At 37.0% G+C, this 24,314-nt stretch overlaps 2 protein-coding genes across 7 annotated transcripts in view; one reads left to right on the plus strand and one right to left on the minus strand.

The window, feature by feature from the left end:
- The window catches only part of LOC118570125 (cytochrome P450 2C27-like), a 154,729-nt gene that overhangs the window by 61,642 nt on the left and 68,773 nt on the right, over positions 1-24,314 (plus strand). The gene's annotated exons all lie outside the window — the stretch shown is intronic.
- The window catches only part of LOC118570177 (cytochrome P450 2C26-like), a 129,052-nt gene that overhangs the window by 5,611 nt on the left and 99,127 nt on the right, over positions 1-24,314 (minus strand). For 3 of the 4 annotated variants that reach the window (XM_036168537.1, XM_036168523.1, XM_036168530.1), the window contains exons 4-7: positions 16,103-16,263; positions 12,665-12,841; positions 6,364-6,505; positions 985-1,172 (exon numbers count right to left, since the gene is read on the minus strand). In XM_036168537.1, the coding sequence (XP_036024430.1) occupies positions 985-1,172; positions 6,364-6,505; positions 12,665-12,841; positions 16,103-16,263 (668 nt within the window). The remainder of the gene's footprint in view (positions 1-984; positions 1,173-6,363; positions 6,506-12,664; positions 12,842-16,102; positions 16,264-24,314) is intronic. The other variant, XM_036168542.1, reaches the window with a different exon arrangement.

Here is a 24,314-nt window from a genome sequence, read left to right on the forward strand (position 1 = left end):
AAAATTCCATCTACATATATAGTCAGTGATCAAAAGGGAAACAATACATAGAACCATAAAATGGAAGCAGAGGACAATTTTGAAAATACCGTACAAACTTTTGTGAATAAAATTCAACTCAAAGGAAAAAAATCTGTGTTCCTGGGTCATGCTCATATATAATTGGCTGTACAATATATATCTCTTATACCCTTAAATAAATCAGTCTAAAAATTGTCATCTGATCTATACAACTATCAATGTATTCCTAAAATATCAAACTTGATACAGAGATATTAAAGTTATAATACTTCATCTAAATCAGAAATGAAAGAAGTGATGCCTACTGCAACCAGGTCTGTTTGTCACCAAACTAGGGAGCAACTGAGGACAATGAAATATGAAAAGTACATAGAAAAGTATTAGCCCACATAACAACTTCAAATTCCACATACATTTACATATACTTGTTAGAAATAGTAAAATTCATATGTTTAAATAAAAGTAAGAGAAACAGAAGGATGACATCAATTGTTTTCATGAAACAGGTGGAAAGAATAGCAGAGGCACTAGAGAAATAATAATAGATATTCACCACTCAAAAAACCTACAAAAGGATATTTACAGGCTACATTATTACAAAGAAACATGGCAGAGAAATAAACATAACAAATAAATGATTGAATGACATTACTGATGATTTGAAAGAATTCAGGATATCAATTCTTTCCAATTTGAGGATTTTTCTCATTATGATAAAAATCCAGAAAAGAATTTTGGAACATTCCAAGAGAAATACCTCAGCTTTGCCAAACATTACATGAAAGAGAGAGTAAATTTGGAAATATTATTACCAGATGTATCTGTATCTGCATAAGGTCTGCCCTCCAGATTGTGAAGCAGTATAAGCCACCAGCAGCACCAGGTGACACAGAGGACTGAAACTGCACTGTGATCTGGGATCATCAGGAGCACAGAAGTGCAGCAGAAAAGACACAGGCTTACCTTGGGGATAAGGTAGTTCCTGAATTTAATATCACAGGTCACCTCATGGGGCAGGTTGGTGGGGACGAGGTCAATGAATCTCTGGACTTCATGAATCATGGCATCTGTGTAGGGCATGTGGTTCCTGTCCTGCATGCAGGGGCTGCGGTGTCTGCCAACCACACGATCAATTTCTTCTTGGACTTTAGCTGGTTGGTCACAGTGAGAAGTGGGGGAATAGGAGAAAAGTGACATGTTTGGCACAATGTCAGGCCATACACAGCATAATGTAGGTTTTGTAAAACAATTGTAAGTGCATTTTTCATTTAGAGGTAAAAGTATTTATACATATATTTATACAGAAATGTTGTGTTGTGGATTTATATCACTATCCCATTTAGATATCATGATATATCAGCATACACTTACTATATAATATAATAAATATAATATAATATAATATAATATAATATAATATAATATAATACAGCCATAATTGCAAATAAAGTATAAGTAATTAAAAGTATCAAATGAAACAAAATATAATAATATGCCCAAATATGCACATCATTTATGACTTTCAGATATGGGAAATGAAATTTCAGTTACATCTACATCATCTACATAAACAAATACATGCTAAACACACACACACACACACACACACACACACACTACCTCTTTCCCCTCACTTCATTAACAGTAGCATATTGGAACTTCATGAATCTGAAAAGCTTCTGCATGAAAAAAGACATCATCATTAGGACGAAATGGGAAACTTCACAATGAGAAAAGATTTTATCCCACACATCCAATAGAGGGCTAAGATCCAAAATATATAAGGAACTGAATGAATGGGATATCAAGAAAACTAATAACCCAATTAATAAATGGAGTACAGATCAAAGAAGAAAATCCTCAAAAGATGAAACTCAAATGACTGAGAAAAACTTTAAGAAACTTAGAAAAATGTTCAAAAACCTTAGTCATCAGGGAAATGCAAATCAAAACTACTTTGAGATTTCATCTTATACCCTTCACAATGGTGAAGATCAATTTTAAAAAGTGAAAGTTCATTCTGGCAAAGATGTGGCACAAGGGGAAGACTGATACATTGTTGATAGGAATACAACCCTGTACAGCCTCTATGGCTATCAGTGTGATAATGGAAAATGGGAATCAATCGACCTCAAGATATAGTTACACTACCTAACAATTGTTTCATCACCATTGGAAACACTTGATCAACCATGTTCTGTTGTTGTTGTTTTTGCTCTTTTTGAGGGGGCCTGCCACCCGGCTACCAAATAAATTCCCACACTGAGTCTTATTATTACTTATGAATGACCAGCCTAGTTTCTCTTAGTTTCTTGCCAGCTTTTCTTAACTTTAAATTATCACATCTATCTTTTGCCTATGGGATTTTCCTTTTCCTATTCCTGTATACCTTTCTTTGTTTCTTACTCCATGGCCTGCTGCGTAGCTGGGTGGCTGGACCCTAGAGTCCTCCTCCTTCTCTGGCTCTTTGATTTCTCATTCCTCCACTCCTCCCTCACTCCTTCTTATTATTTATCCTCTCTGCCTGCCAGCCTCTCCTATTTTTCTCTCCTGCCTCACTATTGGCCACTCAGCTCTATATTAGACCATCAAGTGTTTCAGACAGGCACAGTAACAAAGCTTCACAAAGTTAAACAAATGCAACATAAACTAACACACCTTATAATAATATTCTACTACAATGTACATGCTTCTTTATTCATAGTAGCTAGAAATTGGAAACAAAGTGTATGTCCCTACAGAGGAATGGATTGTTTTTTAATATGGTACATTTATACAATGGGGTGTCACTCAGGCATAAAAAAAACAAAATTATGAAATTCTCAGGTAAATGGATGGAACTAAAAAAAAACTCACCCTGAGTGAAGTAATCCTGACCCAGAAAGAGAAATATAGTATGTATTCACTTATATGTAGATATTAGCTGCTAAATCAATGATAAACAAGCTACAATCTGTAGAACCACAGAGGTTAGATGTAAAGTAAGGGACTATGGAGGACAGATCTTCTTAGGAGGGGGAAATATGCTAGTTATGAATATATTGGAAGGAGGCTTGAATAGGAAGGGGAGACAGGGACAAGGGAGGGAATATAGTTAGAGACAGATAAATTCTGGGCCATTTGAGGGGTAGTATGGAATCTTAATACAGTAGAAACTTCCTAAATATATATATATATATATGAAATATTTATGAAGGTGATCTAAATGAAATATCCAAGAGCCCCAACTCAACATTGCTTGTCACCAAATGAAACTTCCAACACCAGGGTGAGGTTGAATCTTATTGAGTTGTTGATCAAAAGAGTTCCATGGACATCTCCAAACAACCCAGTCTGTAGCCAAGACTATAGGTTGCTCTCCAAAAACTGACAGCAGTTCCCCATTGCTGAAGCAACACCTATACAGTTCTGTGAATATGGAGAAGTCAAACTGATGCCTACATAAAACCTTCATCCCTCTGTTCCATCATCTTTGGTACTGGAATGTACTCTACATACTATCAAAAAAGAAACATAAACCCCAACTGAGCCACCAAACCCTTTGATTAACAAATGGTGCCTTGCCTGCAAGATATGCTAGGACAATGGTAGCACAATACTTGTGGGAGTGACAAACCAAGAACTGATTTGACTTAAGGTTCACTCCAGGAAATGAAACTTATTCCTGAAACTGCTTGGGTGGCCACTAATGGGAGTCAAGATAATCCAGAGACATATGGTAAATGCAAATACCTCTGTTCTAAAACCAAAAACATTAACAACAAAACACAAAACAAAAATATAACAATAAAACGACTCCCAATGACATTCTGCTATATTCATCCTTCAGTGCCTTGCTCTGCCATCTTTATCTTTATATTGAAGCAGATGGCAACAAATACAGACACCCTCAACCAGATCTTATGCAGACAGTGAGAGACCTTGGAGCTCTTAGCCCTAAATGGAATGTCTCCATCTAATTCCTCCCAACAGGATCAGGAAACTCTGTGGAATAGGGGGCAGAAAGAGTGTAATAAAAAGAGAGGGTGGAGGATATTAAAGAAAAAAGGTCCTGTAAAATCAAAATAAAGGACATGTGAAGTCACAGAGCCTGAGGCAGCATGCACAGGGCCTGCACAAGTCTACACTAGGTCTTTGCATATATATAATGGCTTCCAGTTCAGTGTTTTTATGGAATTCTTTGATGTGAAAATGAATTGTTCTCTGTTTCCTGTGCCTTCTCTTGTGTTGTTTTTCTTTGTTTGTTTTGACCAATTCTGATGTGTTATTTTTGTTCTGTCATATTATATTTAGTACATTGTAATATATCATATGTTATTCTTAGAACCCTGCATGTTTTCTAATGAGAGGCAGAAAAGAAGGATATCTGAATGTGAGAGAAAGTGGGGAGGAACAGGAAGTAGTGGAGAAATCATATATAATGTGAGAAAAAATTGATTTTTAATAAAAGGGAAAACAGTAGATTGGATTATAACATTGTGTTAAACCTATATTCACTGTTAGTTAATTGTAAATACATAAGTATTATCCATTATCATGAAATTTATGGGTTTTTTATTATTAGCAGTCTTTTTGATAAATGGATATATTTTATTTGTATTTTGTATTTCTTGAGTTAGAATTTTACTGGAAATTTAAGTAAATATTTTTTAAATGTTGGGAATATATACTCAATTAAATGGAATATTAGACTCAAAATTGTTTCTCTTTCCTCCCTCATTTTCTGTCAAACACCTACAGCAACCACATGGTAAATAGGGAAGTGGGAGCTTCCCAGACCGGGTACACAGCAAAATCTCTGATACATTCACCCTCCTATAAGAGGTATTCAGGCTCCTAGAGGCCATGGTTTCCTGTGACTTTACTTCAGATAATAGGATGAAAGCCATTCACACAAATTTCTTGAAGAAACAGAAAATTGGACAAAAAATATGGCAAACCTAGAGGTCTCATCTGTTTGTTTTAGAAACTCATTAGAAGCCAGCTGATCTTGAGAATCCTGGCATATTTTTGATGAGAAAAGTTAACGTGTGACCCAGGAATCTCCCTGAAGGATTTCACACTTCTATTCAGTCCAGAAAAATCCATGAGTCCGAGACTTGGATGGATGTTTGGAATCCATTCTGATTAATATATGGAAAATATTTTCTCTTAAGGTGGTGAAATATGGAGTGCTAATTTATTCCTTTTTTTTTTCTAGAGTATAGACCCTGGAACAAGGCACTGAAAGGGCTCTGAGAGCCAGAATTCTGGGACTCAAATGTTGGCAACCTCCCCTTTTATCCCTATGCACTGCTCATTTCCTGTCAGTTATCAATGTCTAGAGTAAAGGGCTTCTTAGACTCAGTTTCCTTTAAGAATTTTATTTTCCTGGCGGGGGGGTTCGCTTGCTGAATGGGAATAGGATGAGACCCTCAACAAGGTCAGCATCCTGTACACGACTTTATTCTCTACTTAAACTTCTATTGCTTTGGAACAGTCTTCACTGGTCTGTAGATATAGACCCACAGCTTGTTTATCTTACTTACATGCATGTTCATCTAACATTATGTTTCAACATCATGTCTCCTGCTCTATGTTTTTTCTCATGCCTTGTATTATTGTTTCCATAAATTGGTGAAGCCTCCGTGTCTGCTCATTATTATCTCTTCCTATCCTAAAAATATAAATTTCAATTCACACTTGTGTTTTTATCATGTAGTATATGTTGGGCACAGGAGGGAGAGTGTGTATTGTACATGCTGAACCACAGGATCTGTTTTAAAGTGCAATGTAGAAGAAAGTGCTATTGGTACAGTTGAAAAAAATCATTGTTCAACAAGTTTAAGGAAACAGACTTTTGAAGTGATAAGATTCCTTCATCTATATGTTCTGTGTTAATGGAAAAATGTTTCTAGAAAATCTAAATATTTTGAACACTTCTCAGAATGAACATTATCTCAGCCAGACTCAGTACATTCTAGGCTTTCTGCTTATGCTTCCATGAGGTGAGTTTTCTTTTCTCCACCCAAAATTAGATTCATCATATTGATGAAAGGAAACTGAAAGGTTTTAGCTGATCTGAAGACATGAATTTTTAGAATGAAAGAACAAGTATTCACAGGATAATATATCCTGACCACTCCTGTCATAGTTTACCTTCCAGGTAACTCACACACTGTCCAGAATTTGGTTGCTTTTCCTACCGTCATAGTCTGTTTCTCTTAGTCATGCTGTTCTTTACAGCCAGTGAGTGACACAGAAGGTGAAGGACTGAGACTCCTCGAAGAATAACACACAGACACTAGCAGAGTCTTCCTAGCATCTTACAGTAACTCTGTGAATCACCATCTGTGTCCTCACCTGTGACATGTGGGTGCTTCAGCAGGAGCAGGAGAGAATATCTCAGCGTTGTGCTTGTTGTCTCTGTCCCAGCTGCAAACAGGTCGTTCACAGTGGTTGCCAGATGTTCAAGTGTAAATTCCGATAGTTGATTGTGGTTTGCCTAAGAATAATCTGATGTAATAATCTGATAAATTGTTTACCAGCATATCTGATTACAATGGCTCTACAATTTTATGCAAGTTCATGTATTTGTTACTGAAAGTATAAAATTTAAAATAAAATACCATAGCTCCCATTCCAAATGGTTATTCTAACTGTATAGAAGTTTATTGAGTTGTGTAGACTTGGGGTCTAATTAATTTGACATGAACATTTATTTATTTGCAAGTTTTTTATAATAAGACTTCTACAGAATATTTGTTTTATGTTGTTGCCAACAAAGACTCTGGAATGTAGAATAGAGGAGAAATTAACATAATTTCAAAGATTATGGCACAGATTTTTATAATTTTTTACTTCACCTTAATCCCTTACTAGCCTAACTCTTGCAATGATGTCATTATCTGCACATAAGTGTGTGCAGTTTTGTATAATTATGACTTAAAAACATATATGAAACATTTTATTCATTAGTTATGTCTTCCCATCAAAACCGTATGAAGAAGAATTGTGGTATGCCTAATCTTCAGATATGCAGATTCATACATAAAAAATGAAGGCCTTTGTCTCCATATGGTGAAGAACATTGGAGGACTCTGACTCTATTTCTGGGAATTCTCTATTAAACTGAGATGGGTTTGTAATGAGATTCTTTGTCCTGGAGTTAAATAAATCCATTCTTTCTTAGTGCATTAATAGCTAGATTTACTCTTACTTTTAAAAAGTAATATATCTTTGCATGTGTAGCCCACATTTTTTCTCCATCCGTTCATCCATTGATGACTTCTAGATTGATTGTCTCAATGACTGTGAGAAATACAGTAAAAAACAAAAATGAATGTGCAGGTGCCTTTTCCATATGCTGATATACTTTGGATGCAAACTCAGGAGCAAAGTACTTGAGTCCCATGATAGACATAGAGAAAGATTCTAGAGGACACAGACATTGTTTTACACAATTACTCTAATAATCAACATTCTCATTAACATTATATTAGTGTCCATCTCATTACAGTTTTTTCTTAGAAAAAGTTCCACATTTACAAATGTAACAGTAAATCTCATTGTGATATTATGTGTCCTTTCTGATGGAAAATGACATCCATAATTGTGTTGGTCATTTGAATTTATTTTTGAAAGATAATATCTAAAACAATGGGATAACTTAAGAAATGAATAACCAAAAAATATTAAATTGGCATAGTGTAAAATATTTTAAGGACTAAAATCTATGACCAAGTGGTAATTACCCCCAAAAATCTATGGTTACCTAAAAAAAATCAGTCACCACACTATAACACATTATTAGAACAAAAGAAACAAGGGCACATAGTCACTACAATTGACCTAAGAAAAGCAGTTGACAATTGTGGATACAAACTTTCATGATGTAAAAGAAAATATGGCTAGAAGACAATGTATGTGCCACAAAGAACATCTAGGAACATGACAAATATAAGTACACTGTGTTACAAAAGATCAAAAGTTTATTATAAATTTAGTATGGAAATAAAATCTAAAAGCATGTACTTTTGAATCATTTGACATATTAATAGAAATCTTAGTCTGAAAAATTAAACAAATAAATGAAATAAAGGAACCTAAATTAGAAAGGATAAAGTACAATGATATTTATGAAGAAATGTGATAAAATATGTAGAGAATCACATGTAATATAAAGTTGTATAAAATCAATCAAGGCTAATAAATGATTGAAGTACAATTTCAGGACATGAAAAATAAGTCCAGTTGTGACTCTATAGAGTAGAAAGTAATAATCTGATTGAAATCAGGATAAAAAGGTAATAATATTCCTCAGAATAATCTAATGACTCGCTTTCACATGCTTAGATATTCTAATGCAAAAACAAATCTTCAAATTTAGTGGAACAGTGAGGAAGGTCTGAGCCCACAAACTTCAAAATTAAAATTAACCAAAAGAGATGAGTAAGGACAATCCACACTCATTAAAGGGAAAACTCCACCAAGAAGACATTACAATTGTACACATGTGTGCACCAAACATATGGGCACCCAGTCTCATAAAACAAACATTATTAAATATAAAATCACAGACTGATTCAAACATAGAGACAGCAGGTGACTTAAATACACCACTTCCATCAAAAGATAAGATATCTAGACAAAAACTAGAGAAACTATGATGCTAAATGACATCATCAATCAAATAGACCTAAAAGATATCACAGAACCTTCCATTCAAGCTCTGAAGACTATAGTTTCTTCACAGAAATCCATAGAAGTTTCTCCAGAACTGAACACATAATAGGGAACAAAGCAAATCTTGAAGAATTTCAGAAAATTGAAATTGTATCCCGCATATTATCTGACCATAAAAAGATAAAGGTAGACATTGCTAACAATAGAAATAACAGAAAGGACACAAACTTGTGGAAATTTAATAGCATACTAGTGAATGGAAACTGAGTTAAGAAAGAAATAAAGAAGGAAATTAAAACATTCCTAACCTTGAATGAAAATGAAAACACAACTTATGAAAATCTATGGGACACAATAGGAAAACTGCTATGAAGATTATTTGTAGCACTAAGATCTACATAAAAATTGGAGACTTCACATAATAATAATTATTTAATAGTATATGTGAAAGCCTAGGGAAAAAAAGAACACACAACACCCAAAATGTTAGACAGAAAGAGATAACAGAATTCAGGACTGAAAATAATAAAATAGAAACAAACAAACAAACAAAAAGCAAGTAGTAGGAACTTAGTTAACAAGCTTTGTTAACAAGATTGGCAAATTTTAGCTAAAATAACCAAAAAAAAGAGAAAAAAGTCACAGATGAAAAGGATGATCATGAGAAGGGATAAGTTACAACAAAGGCCCTTTGAAAAACTTATGGGAAACTACTACTATAATAGCTTTGAAAATACAAATACATATACATCATATATATGTCCTGGGTCCAGTAAAAGATTACATTGGCCAATAGAGTCACATAGATCCTTAACTATCACAGGTTATTGCCAATATTTTTAGGTTACTCGCCAGAACTCTATGAGAAATTACTATTTTGATGACATATTTTTGAGTCACAGAATGTGAAGAAATCAAACTGCTACTCATCTACAAGCTTCATTCCTATTGGCTAATATTTTTTGTGCTGAGATATGATATCTGTTCTACTTGGGGAGAAAAGGTATTCTCAGTTTCACCCAGCTGTGACCCTGCAAGTTACAACAATGCCTGGTGTGATAAGTCATGCCCAATATTGCAATAGTTACACCAATGTCATGAGAGAAAACAACTGCTTTCTGATGGAATCTAAGGCATACTTTGTTAGATAGGAACCATATCTACAACTGTGAAAAGGCTAAGAATGAGTGGTCAAATCTATTAGTCTATTGGACTAATGGGCATAGTGTTAAAGTAATTCCTAATAACTTACTACTATATCCAAAGACCAGAACTGTCTTACTTTTCATCAGCAAAATTTCTCCTTATAGAAGATGGAAATTTATATAGAGACACTCAATTGTTCAGTGTGCAGAGAATAAAGCATTGTAACATGCTCATCCCTAAATTATAACACACTACTACCTGGATGGTTTAAGTATCTTTGTGGAAGAGGGAGCAGAAATTTTGTAAGAGCCATCAGTGATCAATAAGATCAAGGAGGCAGTGTTTTCTGGAGACAAAAAGAGAGATGAACATAAGAACTCACAGTGACTGTGACAGCCTACACAAAAACTATGTATGCCTCACCAGATAAAAACCCAGCACAGAGTGAGGAGAGGAAATAAGAAGTCCTACCTCTAGCTGATTAGCTCCTGGGAAGGGGAGATTCAATTTCCTTCAGTTATGAGACCCTGATGGGTTGATCACATGTCAGGCCTAAGGCTAGGTGAGAAACAGAAACTGGACTCAATGGGGAAGAGAGGGAAAAAGAAATCACAAAATATGGTAGGAAGAGATGAGAGGATAGAGAATAAGTTAATAAAAGTTGAGGGTTACGTTCAAATTATATCACAAGAAATTCTCAGTTAATTAATAAAATATTGCAAAAATAAAATAAAACAAATATATCAAGCATAAAACAATTGTTTAAAAATCTTATTGCAGAGCTACAGTAGTGAAAGTAGTGAAGCATTGACACAATCAACATCACAACCAGTAGAGCTTGATAGCCGGGAGTTAACCTACACAGCTGTGGCCAGACTTTTACAACTGAGTTCCAAGACTGCTCCATCTAAAGGAAGAGTCTTCAGCATGATGACAGAACAGCAGCATAACTACATGAAAAGAAGGTTCCTGGAAGAGTAAACTAGGGATAAGCCTTGTTCCTTATGTGGACTCAGATTTCAGAACAAAGCACCAAAAACCCAGATAAACCAGACTTCATCCATGACAAAGTGCTAATGCATTCTGCACATAATTAAGAATGTGAAAATGACAACTTATTGGATGGAAATAAGTTTCCATTTGATTTATATGTACAGGTTTGAATCTAGATACATACATACACAGTTCCACAAATCCACACAGCAAGGAATCTAATAGGCAAAATATTTGATTAAAAATTCTCTAAAAAGGCAAAACAGCACCTAAAAAGATGCCCATTTTTATTGTTATCAAGAAAATACCCATCAAATTTACCCTAAGAAACCACTTCACACTTACTGGGTTGATGTTAATAAAACTGTTTCAAAATTACACCTTTTGACAGCTATTTGGAAAATAAGAGATCATACGACATGAAATAGTGTATTAAAGTGAAAGTTTTTTAGCAATTGTTCAAAAAAGAAAAACAGAAAGAAAAATATTATCATTTGACTCAGAAACCCTAGTCTTGGGGATATAGACATAGGAAGTACAAAAAAAAAGCTATGGACAAAGATGTCCACATATGTTCTTATGTATAACTTAGAGGAGGCACAGGTAGAAATAACACAAATATCCATCTATGAGTAATAAGCACATTATACTACTAATGCAAGAAAATGAAATTTGCTACAAAGAAAGGAAAAAAAAAACTTAGTCCGAGATTTAGGCAAGTGCAAAGCAGAAATTGAAAGCCACATACACTGAGTCAGTTTAGATGATCTTTCATCATAAGCAAATCTATACATGCAAAAATCACACTAACAATTATTACAGATGGTGTGGAGGCAAAGGAGTGGTCAGTAGTGGGTGTGGTATTTTTTCATTGTAATGGAATCTTTCCCAACTAGAAGAAGCTGGTAGTTGTAGTGTTTTGTAATCACATGAAGTACCAGCATAATGTAAGTGAAAGATGGTTACAGCATAGAGACATCATTTTATATTCAGTGGTCTTTGTGAACTGGATCTTACAAATTTAAAAGGCACAAACTAGACAAAAAAGTCTGTCAAAAGAAAGCAGCAACATCAGGGGTCTCAGATGTCAGGATATTAAGTACTGTTACTCAGTTGCAGTAATGAAGAACTCATGGTAGTGGACTACTAGCAAAGGACAAACTAAGATCAGTGGAGTAGAATCCATGACACAACCAAACCCAAACATCTATAGTGAACTGGTTTTTACTGAGTCCCTAGTAAATCCAATGTAAAAATTGTCTTTTGAATAAACTAAATAATGCCAAAGCAAATCATGCTGACAGGATACCCAGTAGATATTAATCCTTAACCCCTTTTGGTGAAAATTAGCTTGAACTTACACTCAAAGCCTCATTCTTCTATACACCTATTCTTCCCCACCACATACCTCTCCATATCCACTGAGTAATTCAGAAATTAACTCCTATATCTATCATTTTAAAATAAACACTATAGCCAGATCAATTTTAATCCATTTGACATGCCAGAAATCTAGCCATACTATGCACTTTTATGGTGCCAATTTTCACACTGCCATGATAGTTGGCTATCATCTACCTGATTAGAATTTTTTCCCATCTTATCTCCCCCTTGTATTGTTATCTCCTTAGCAAAACCTTTTGAAGAACAGAGGGAATGTGCTCCATTTAACATATTGCCTTTGTTTTCATCACTATTCATATGGTGCATCCCAACACATAATAAATACTGAAACTGTTTTTCAAATGCTACTGACTTAAACCATCTCTGACAAACATTTCAGTGTTCAATAAACCACAAATAGCTGAAGCAGTTAAATAAATTAATAATAACATTTTACCTGCTCTTGTTTAATCAGGTAATAATCAATAAAGTCCCGAGGGTTTGCAACATTCAATGATTCCTGGTGTTCTTTTATTTTCTCCAAAATGTAACTTTTCATATAATCAACATTTTTCATTATGTTGTGATGACTTCCTGGACAATAGTCAATTAGTGAAGGGAAATTATTGAAGACCTACAAAATTAAACAAAGAAATTTTTTGTTAAGATGTATTGTTTTGCTTTTAATCATGTATGTAGTGTGTATATTCATGCATACATGTGTGTGCCATCTGTGTGTGGGTGCCTTGGAGGCCAAAGATATCAGATTCCCTAAAGCTAGTGGTTTTGAGACACCTAACATGGATGCTGTAAATTGGACTAAGGTTCTTTGGAAGATCAATGCATACTCTTAGTCACTGATCTATCTCTCCAGCCCTTGCCAAAATAACTTTTTAAATGAACAGATATGAGGAAATACACATGCCTATAATGTATATCAAGACCAATTTGGGTTTATAGATTCAGATATGAATTAAAAATAGTGTCCAAAGTAGGGAAGAAGTTATATTTCATACATGTAGAAATTCTCTGTGGTAGTAGAGAGATTTGGGGAAGAAATTCCTGCCTAAATGATCAAACATCATAATCAGGTTTCCACATTCATGAACGCTTTTTAGTATAAAGCATACTTATGAAAATTGGCTGATGACTTACACCATTATTCCCTACAAGTCTGAAATATGATACGATGTAAATTATTGTAATTTGCAGTTTTTAGATGATGGCAGAAATGAAGAGTTGGGCATCTTGATTATAGCAAAAGAGTAGCAAATGTGTATTTCACTCCTGTAATCCACCCTATTATATGAAATGAATATTCAGAAGTGAGTGAGGCTAGAAGAAGATTTGAAAGCAGAAGTATGCCATGGCCCATGTGGGTTTCTCTATGATCACAGGCATTCTTTTTGTTCAACTTGCTTTTTATTTATTCTTTGTGTCCCTCACACCCTGCATCTCAATCCCATCCACCTTCCTCTTGTGTCGGCCCTCAGCCCTTACAACATCTCCCCCAAAATTAAATAAAATAAAATGCAAGAGACAAATAAATTTCATTATGGAAACTGTAGCGTGACACAGTGAGTCAAACAGTACACATCCTTTTATCCATATATCTTTTCTTGCAAGTGTTCACCTCAAAGAGTCATTGGCCTGGCTCCAGGACTCTAGTTCCTGTTACACTATCAATACTGGGCCCTCACTGGGAGTCTTCTTGGACATGCTGTTGATGCCCTATGCTTTGAAGATCTTGCAGCCCTGAGTTTTCAGGACCAGCCCTTCCAGCAGATCACAGATGGGGTGGATGTTGAGGTGCACCAACTCATAACCCTAGTTCTAGGCCTGGGTAGTTGCAGTGTTTGCCAGCCGTCCAGCTCTCTCCAGTCCTCAGGACTACTGTTAGTTCTCTGGCATAGCCCTGACTAGTTCACCCCTTACAGCAATGAACTGCTTTCATGCCCTCAGGGTTACCTAGGCAAGGTGTTGGGTCCACTCTCCCAAGTGCTGCAGCTGGTGAAGGGCAGAGATAGCTCTCCCACTCTTATGACATCAAGGCCAGTCCTCCTACCTGCCACAGGCTGCAAGGCGGTGGAGGGAATCTCTCCCCCACCAATACCACCATTGGACAGATGAGGGGAGGTGCTGCATCTCCCATGCTCACATTATCTGGCCTCATTCACCTGCAGCCTCCCCCCCCATCAATAGGCTCACGAGGGTAAGTTCTGTACTGCCCAGAAAGTTGAAGGTCTCAGTGTTTCAGCTGCTCAAGATGGTAAGGAGGGTCAGCTCCCTCACCCACCACAGGTGTGATGGGTAATGGGGGAGAGCCTCTTTCTTTCAACCTTACCATCACATGGCAGAAGACAGGATGTAGCCTGCTATCCCACTCTCACAACCTCAGGGCCAGCTCACCCAAGCCTCTGCCAACAGGATCAGCTCTGCTATGCTGCCCAGTTTAGGAGTAGGGCCTGCTTTATTGAGTGATGCAGCTGGTAAGGGGAAGGGTCAGCTCCCTCATCTGCCTCAGGCAGCAAGGGCTAAGGGGAAAGGGGACCTCTCTTTCCCAACCACAACCATCACATGAGAGACAAGTTGTGGGGCCAACTCTCCACACTGCACACTGTCAGGGCTGACTCATCTACATGCCTGCCAACAGTATTGACTCTACTGTGCTGCATAGGCAAGGTGCAGGGTATGCTCTCCTGAGTTCTGTAGCTGGTGGGGGCAAGGGCAGTTCTCCAGCTCTTATGACTTTAGGGCCAACTCTCCCACCTGCCAAAGGCAGTTGGGGACAGATCTACTCATCTATGCCACTATATGGCATATGAGGGGCAGGGTCAAATCTCCCAAGCTCACATTCTTTGGGCTGGTTCACCCACACCCCTGTCAACAAAATCAGTTTCACTGTGCTGCCCAAAGTAAGTGCAAGATGCATTCTCCCTAGTGTTGCAACCAGTGAGGGACAGGATCAACTCCACACAAACCTTTCCTCTTGGACTTTGGCAGTATCAGGAGCCATGGACATCACACAGATCATGGCTGTAAAATGGCCATGAACCCAAACATGTACCCTGGCAGCAGCTGAGACCAAAACATCACCATGGCCTTGGATGGCAATCAAGCCACCCAGATAAGTCCCCTTTTCAACCACTTCACCTCTTCAGACGTGTCTTCCACAGTACATGAACCATTGTCTTTCTTTCCCATACTACGTCATACATTTGCTCACCATAGCAGTGCCTGACTGCTTATGCCTTGGTGTGCTGGGCAGCCCCGATCACAGTCATTCTTTATGGAAAGTTCAGGAGATGCCAGTTCAGCCTAGGACAATGGTGAGAACATGTGTGTGGCCCACACAGCATTAAACTACTCACCTTCTCATTTCTAGCTGTCATCTTGTCAACTAGAATTCTAGCTGACACATCAAACCACTGAAACTACTCAACATTTTCTGGTAGATTTCATTGCCATTAGGATTCTTTCTCCTTCAAAAGAACATTCTTTCTAAAATAAAATATCCCTGTCTGATAATATGATGAGTATGTATTCAATAACTGAAAAGAGGGTAACAATTATGTGTAGAAGAATGTTCTGTGAACAACTGGCCACATATATATATGTAAATGAAACAATACTTTATACAGACAGTTCTGTGAACATCAATTTAAAAAAATCAATGGATAGTGAAGTAGCAGGTTTGAGCCAATCTGGCATTTGCCTTTGAGTTTTGCTATTTGTACACTAAAGGACTTAAAACTGCCTTCCAGATATTCTTTCCATAATATGTTTTTCAGAACCGTGGTGTCTGGTCACCTCACTTCTTGGTCCATATTGAGATTAACCTATGAAAATTAAAGACTGTAAGTATGTTCTCAGAAGGAAAAGATCTTGACTTCACCTGAAACCAGGGAGAGCTGAGAATCCTGACATTCTCATTTAGTTTTTCCATGAAGGTAAGAAAATCCTGATCTTTATAATTGAAACGATTCTGGAAAATAATGGAGCAGATGACATTGCATGGAGCACAGCTCAGGATAAATGTGGGATCACAAGGTGAGCCTGGATAATTAGAAACAATTAGAAAAATACCATTAAAATATACAAAGAAGACATTTTGTTTGTGTTAATAGGTAAAGAGTCTTTAGAAGTTTTAAACCATATCTCATCTACAATTTTCGAAACAGCTAAGCATTTGTTATATATAGAAGTAACATATCACTTTAGCCTTAGCCTTGAGGTGACCTCAACCCCACTACTTAAATAAAAACAGATCAAATCTGTTACACAAATTTTCATACCTTTATCTATCTGATACTTGAAAGAAAACAAAAGATTTTATAAACCTAAAATTTTTAGTATTCAGAAGAGAATTGTTTCTTGCCAGAATGCCTAATTGTCATGTAACACTGGGATTATAATAGAGGAGTGTACACCTGGAAGATCTGTAGCCACAATGAGTAACAAAGGAAGCGAGTATTGACCCAAGGAAGGAGGAAATGAAAACACTGTAGGTGAGTTCTGGTATTACAAGAAAAAACTGGGAGAATTACTCATTACAGGACAATAATGTGTAATCTCAAGAACAGCAACTTCCATGTGGATTTGTTTACATTACTAAAGAAAAGAAAAACTTTTATTGTACAGTTAAATTCCAAGAGGAGGAAACAGCATGATGGTGGTAATAGAGACTTTTTTTTTTCTCATTTCACCATTTAAAACAATGCATTTGCTCCATAGGAAGTAAATACAGTATTTGCAAAATAGACACGAAGTATAACAAGGTCAGTGCCAGACAGATAGCTCTACATTTAGAGTACTTACTAGTAAACAATGATTATGTTCAATTAAACTCTAACCAGTATATTTGGGCAAAAGTATGGTTTGTAGGTTTGTAAACATTTTCCTAAATCACCATTATCAAATTACTATGCTGATATAATTCTTAAAATTTGTGTATCACTTATGTTACAATAGTACAGGTCAAAAAATCATAAGGAAATTTATTTCTATTTGTGTACATGAATTCACAAGTCTCTCTCTCTCTCTCTCTCTCTCTCTCTCTCTCTCATTCTGTGTGTGTGTGTGTGTGTGTGTGTGTGTGTGTGTGTGTGTGTGTGTGTGTTGGATACCCGGGGAGGCTAGAAGAGCCTGTCAGATCTCATGGAGCTGCCTGACTTGGGCGCTGGGACCCCATTGCTGTTCCTCTGAATGAGCATTCTCTCTCAAGTGAAAAGCCATCTTTCCAGCTCTCAGGGAAATTTCTTGTGATGTCCTTTATATAGTGAATTTGCTTTGATGAAATTATCAATGCACTTTATAATCAAGCTGATCTCAAACTTAAATCTGCAGACCCCATGTAAGGATCATGTGAATTAACAGTGTTCTGAATAAAACATTAAACATTTGAATAACAGGAAGTTCCTTAATATTTTTGTGGATATGCCAAGGTTTAAAAACATGATTACATTCTACGCTATCAGGAAAAATTTTATTTAAGCCTATAACAGTGAAAGGTAAAGGATTGTGACTTTATTTGTGTATGTACAAGTCATTAACAGATTGAATTTGATTTTCGTTCTTTCTTTTCACTTTATTTGGAAGAATAAAGTTAAAAGCCTTAGAAATCAAATGACTAATTTGTGTTTTTTTTTGTTCTTTTGGTTTTTTTTCTTGTTTTTTTGAGACAGGGGTTCTCTGTGTAGCTTTGTGCCTTTCCTGGAACTCACTTGGTAGCCCAGGCTGGCCTCAGATTCACAGAGATCTGCTTCTCTGCCTCCCAAGTGCTAGGATTAAAGGCGTTTGCCACCACCACCCAAGCAGGAACTTCTTGGGTAAGTGATTCATTTTCTACACACACACACACACACACACACACACAAGAAAAAGTGAACTTGAACAGAAATGACTGGTAGGGTTAAATACAGAGTAAAAAAGTTAACAAAATGGTTCTTGTTTATTAAAGACATGATTTAATTAAGAAATAATTTTTTTGATTACTCCTTGTGCATTTTGCAGATTTGTGCTGTCATATGTGTTTTAATAGAGAATAAGTCAAAATGGTAAGTTCCATGCAAGAAAAAGTAATGAAGCTGTTTACATTTATTTATTTAAATATGTTGAACCATCCCTGAAACTCTAGAATGAATCCAATTAGATCACAGTGGATAATCTTTTTGATGCATTATGAATTTGGTAACAAATATTTTATTGAAAAATGTTCTTCTTCATGTTCATCAGAGATGTTAGCCTATACTTTTCCTTCCTTCCTTCTTTCTTCCTTTCTTCCTTTCTTGGTTTTCCTTCCTCCCTCCCTCCCTCCCTCCCTCCCTCCCTCCCTCCCTCCCTTCTCTCTCTCTCTCTCTCTCTCTCTCTCTCTCTCTCTTTCTTTCTTCTTTGACTAGTTTTGGAATCATTGCAATACCAATGTTGTAGAGAGATTTTTAGAAATGTTTCATCATTTTCTGTTTTACCAAATAATTTGAGGAGTATTGGTGTTGGTTCTTTTTTGAAGATCTGGTAGAATTTTTCACTGAATCCAACTAGTCCTAGCCTATTGTAGATGAAAGATTTTTAATTACTTCTTCTATCTCATTGGATGTTATGAGTCTATTTGAACTACTTATTTCATCTTGATTTGGATTTGGCAGGTCATATACATCCAGACAAGTATCTGTTTCTTTTAAATTTTTCAAGTGTGTAGGTATGGCTTTCTAGTCCATCCTTAAGACTGTATGAATTTCAGGCTGGGCAATGATGGCACACAACTTTAATCCTGACACTTGAGAGGCAGAGACAAATGGTTCTCTGTGAGTTTGAGGTCAACCTGGTCTACAAAGTGAGTTCCATGACAGCCAGGACTACACAGAGAAACCATGACTCATATATATTAATATATATGTATTAAAGAGAGAGAGACAGAGACAGAGATAGAGACAGAAAGTGTTGTGATGTCTCCTACTTCATCTGCAATTTTAGCAATTTGGTCAATCTCTCTCTTTTGGTTAATTTTGCTGAACATTTTTTTCTTTTATTTATTTTTATTTTGTGTGCATTTGTGATTTGCCTGCATGTATGTCTTTCTGAGTTTTAGAATCCCTGGAACTGAAGTTACAGACAATTTTGAGCTGCCATGTGGTTGCTGGGAATTGAACCTGGATCCTCTGGAAGAGCAGCCAGTGCTCTTAACTACTGAGCCATCTCTCCAGCCCCTAAACATTTTTTTCAATCTGGTAATTTTTTTCAAGGAAATAACTCTTCATTGATTCTCTGCATTTTTGTTTGTTTGTTTTTACATTGTTAATTTATTTCAGCCTTGATTTTTATTATTTCTTCCTGTTTACTTTTTTGTTGTTTGGTTTTTGAGAAAACATTAGTCATGGTTGTCCAGAAATTCATTATGTAGACCAAGCTGACCTCAAAATTGTAGATATCTACCTATCTCTGACTCCTAAGTGCTAGAATTAAAAGCATGCACCACCATACCCAGCCTTCTTCCTATCTGCTTTTTATGGTAGTATTTGTCCATTTTTTGAAGATTTTTAGTTGTATCATTAAGTTATTAATTTTAGATTTCTAAAATTTTTCATATAGACTAGCTTTCATATTGCTGGAAGGTGCTATGTGGGCTACCAAAATAGAAAAGTAATGATCAATATCACTCAGCTATAAACTCTGTGAGTTACAACAACAATTTGCATAGCAAGACATATCAGCTGTGCCAGTGTAAGCATGAACATTATTGAAGTTGTAAACAACATTCTGTTTGGTTTGAGACCTGTTTCATGAGATAAATCCCGTACTTGGCACCATTATCAGGTAAAGGTCCTGTGCCTAGACATATCATCAACCTTAGGGGAGAATCTTTTATCACTCTGCAAAATGAGCAAAGTATTAATCAACTCCAAATAAATTATCATGATATCTATTGATTAATGCATTTCTCAACCCATATCAGAGAAACTCCTACTTGTAGTAGACGATGCTTAACACAGAGATTCATAGCCACTCTAGGCACAGAGCAAAAAGAGACAATGGTATGCTCAGTCATAAACAGGAGATCTACATCTCAATGCTTCTTCCTGAGGCTTAGGGATCATTATGGAAGAAGGGGCATAAAATGACAGAGGTGGTTTATGATAACAGGAAAATAGTGCCTCATGAACACAGCTAGGCAGCTATACATGTCAATTTAAAACAAATGTGACAACATTCACAAGACCCATGTAAATTTAAGCCAGACCACATCACGGTATGGACAGGTGAAGTGGGTATAAAGTACCATCAACAGCCAAGAAGCTGCTGGCACTACTTAGCTCTTGAGAGAAGGTAAGTCAGTTTTCTTTGAGAGGGTAGCCCCTAGTAAGTCAAACATAATCCAGAAGAAAGCCACACATACAAGATACTTCTCAACCATCATCAAAGAAGCTTCTGCTTACAGTAGATGATGATGAACACAGAGTCTACAAAGGGTGAGGGTGCAAAGACTAAGAGATTGCAAAGTGTTTACCCCCAAATATAAGTTAAGCACTGCACCCTTTCCTCAAAAGACTAAAGGATCATTGAAGAAAAGGGGGCAGAAAGAGGATAAGAGCCAGAGGTGGTGGATGACTACAAGGAAATGATTTCTCCTGGGCACAGCAGGGCAGATGCACATGTGAACTCACAGAAAATGTAACAGTATGCACAAGATCTGTGCAAGCCAAAGAAAGAAAAAATCCTAGCATGGAGATGGAAGCTGGGCTTGATGCAATACCCCTAATGGAGGTGTTATTGGCAATTATTAGCTTCTGGAAGAGGAAGGGTCAGTTTTTTCTAAGAGGGTAACCCCTGATAAATAGACCATGATTTATTGGAAGGTCACACATACAAGAATATTTGATGAGCACAAATTAGACTTTGGGGAAAAATTATTTAAAAAAATTGCTTAGGAAAAGAAGGTGGATAGATGTGGGAAGAACTGGAGTAGGGAGGATGAATATGATAAAAAATGAAGTAACTTTGTAGGGTTATTGAGGTGATGGGCCATAGGAAAGAATCTACTACCAAGTTTGCTTGACCAGCATAATTCTTTACTACATTCTAAATCATATCCTTATAGACATAGGTAAGAGAAGCTACCACCCCTTACTAAAAAGATCTATTTTTTACAAAAAATGGAGACCTTTCCTGAAAGCCACTATTGGATATAATTGTGGTGGTATTAAATATTGTGCACACTAATTAACTTATCTGGGGTAAGAGAAAAGGACGGCCACAATATTAAACATAGAGGTTAGGCAGTGGTAGCACATGCCTTTAATCCCAGCTCTCAGGAGGCAGAGCCAGGTGTATCTCTGTGAGTTCAAGGTCACATTGGAAATAGCCAGGCATGGTGACTCACACCTTTAATCATAGAAAGTGAACCTTTAATCCCAGGGAGTGATGGCAGAAACCAGAAAAGATATATAAGACATGAAGACCAGAAACTAGAAGCTTTTAGCTAGTTAAGCTTTTAGGCTTCTGAGCAGCAGTTCAGCTGAGAGCTATTGGGATGAGGACTCAGAAGCTTGCAGTCTGAGGAAACAGGACCAGCTGAGGAACTGGCCAGGTGAGGAAGCTGTGGCTTGTTCTGTCTCTCTGATCTTCCAGTATTCACCCCAATAACTGGCCTCAGGTTTGATTTTATTAATAAGACCTGTTAAGATTCCTGCTACATATAATGCAGACACCAACAGATTGTTGGGAATCCCAGCTCCCACATACACAAAAACATCACAACTTCTGCATCTATGACTCAGTAATCAACACAGAAAAAGAAGCAGAAAGATTCTAAGAGCTAGAATATCAAGAAGTCGCCTATTGTAGTAATACTGCATTTCCCAAAATATTGTGCACCCTAATAAACTTATCAGGAGTCAGAGAACAGAACAGCCACTTGATATAGAGGCCAGAAAATGGTGGCACACACGCCTTTAATCCTAGCATTTCAGAGGCAGAGATCCATCTGGATCTCTGTAAGTTCAAAGCCACACTGGAAACAGGTAGGTGTGGTAACATCCTTTAATCCCAGGAAGTGATGGCAGAAAGCAAAAAGGTATATAAGGCTTGAAACCCAAAAGCTAGACCTGATTAAGCTTTCAGGCTTTTAGCAGCAGTTCAGCGGAGATTCATTCTGGATGAGTACTACAAGGCTTCCAGTCTGAGGAAACACGATCAGCTGAGGAATTGGCAAGGTGAGGTGGCTGTGGCTTTTCTGCTTCTGTGTTCTTCCAGGATTCACAACAATACAAGCTCCAGGTTTGTTTTTATTAATAAGACCTTTTAAGATTCATGCTACAACCTATAAAACAGTCTCCTAGAAATTACTGCAAAACAACACCAGAAAAATGGCAAAAATCAGTAGATGTGGTAATGTGGAAAGGGAAAATTTTCAGAGTCCCACCACTAGACAGGCAACTCCCTACAACTAATGACTACTGGGGTAAGGATATTTATCCTCTCCAAAGCTTAAGCTCTATTATTGTGGTCCAATTGCAGAGTGATCAGCACTGAAATTATATATATTGCAACAATAAAGAGTAATCAAGAGGTTGTATATTTATGTGTTCATTTACATTCATATACACAATAATAAAGAAAAAGAGGCTATCAATTTGAGAGTGGGAAAGGCATGAGAAGGATACAAGGGAGGACATCTGGGAAGGGACAGAAGGAAAAAGAGGGAGGAATCATGCAATACTATTTCAATTAAGACATATTTTTAAGCAAGAAAAAAGTCTGAAATTACTAATAAAATTTTTCTTAAAAAATCATATATGTCAAGCACAAATCAGATTTGGTGGAGGATTCTAGGTGTAAAACAAAGATGACAAGATTGCTACTCACAATTCCAGGGAGGCTACCTAGAAAATAGGACCCTAAGAAAGACACAGGGATTGCCCAATGACAGAGAAATGGATGAGAGCTACATGAACAACCTGGATGTGAGTGGGGGTAATGAAGGACAAGGTTAGAGGAAAAGAGAGTATAGGGGAGCGGGAGATGCCAGCTGGATCAAGAACAGAAAGGGAGAATGAGGAATAACAGACCATGATAAATGAAGACCACATGAGAACAGGAAGAAGCAAAATGCTAGAGATGCCCCCAGAAATCCACAATGACACCTCCACTGTAGACTACTGGCAATGGTCGAGAGAAAGCCTGAACTGACCTAGTCTGGTGATAGGATGGCCAAACACCCTAACTGTCATGCTAGAACTCTCATCCAATAACTGATGGAAGTGGATGCAGAGATCCTGGGCCAGGCCCCAGATGGAGCTCCAGGAGTCCAATTGTCAAGAAAGAGGAGGGACTATAAGAGTGTGAATTGTTGAGACCAAGATTGAAAAAAGCACAGGGACAAATAGCCAAACTAATGGAAACACATGAACTATGAACCAAAGGCTGTGGAGCCCCCAGCTGGATCAGGCCCTCTGCATAAGTGAGACAGTTGAATAGCTTGAATTGTTTGGGAGGTACCCAGGCAGTGGGACCCGGACCTGTCCTTAGTGCATGAGCTGGCTGTTTGGAACCTGGGGCTTACACAGGGACACTTTGCTCAGCCTGGAAGGAGGGGACTGGACCTGCGTGGACAGAATCTACCAGGAAACCTTGCAAAGGTGGGAGCTGGCCTTGCACTGAATGGACTCGTCTGCTTATCCTTTTACATTTGTTTTTCAAGGAAATGGAGTAAGATCTGAGAGTAAGGACAGTGAGGGAGATTGGAGAACATGCAATAAAATGAAGTTTAGTGGACTCAAGAGTAAAAGGACTTGGAAAACATGAGGTCAGTGTAACCAGTTTTGATGACTTCTTGAGGTGAACTATGAAGGACCATTAACCACTGAATTTATGCTGAGGATAGAGAAAAATGAGGATAAGAGGGTTTTGAAGTGATCAAAGTATACCAGAGGGCCCGTGGATTATAGCTCACCATGGTGTCAGAATTAATAAAAACTGAGTGTTGAGAGTTGGAAAGAAGTTAGTTTTTGTCAGCATTGACATTCATTTTTAAGTTTCCAATTTTCAATTTGGCAAAAGGAAAATTTAAAAATACATTAAATAAATAATAGACAAAAAGGCATTATGACACA

The sequence above is a fragment of the Onychomys torridus genome, chromosome 1 (assembly GCF_903995425.1).
Source record: "Onychomys torridus chromosome 1, mOncTor1.1, whole genome shotgun sequence".
In the NCBI taxonomy this organism is placed as follows: domain Eukaryota; kingdom Metazoa; phylum Chordata; class Mammalia; order Rodentia; family Cricetidae; genus Onychomys; species Onychomys torridus.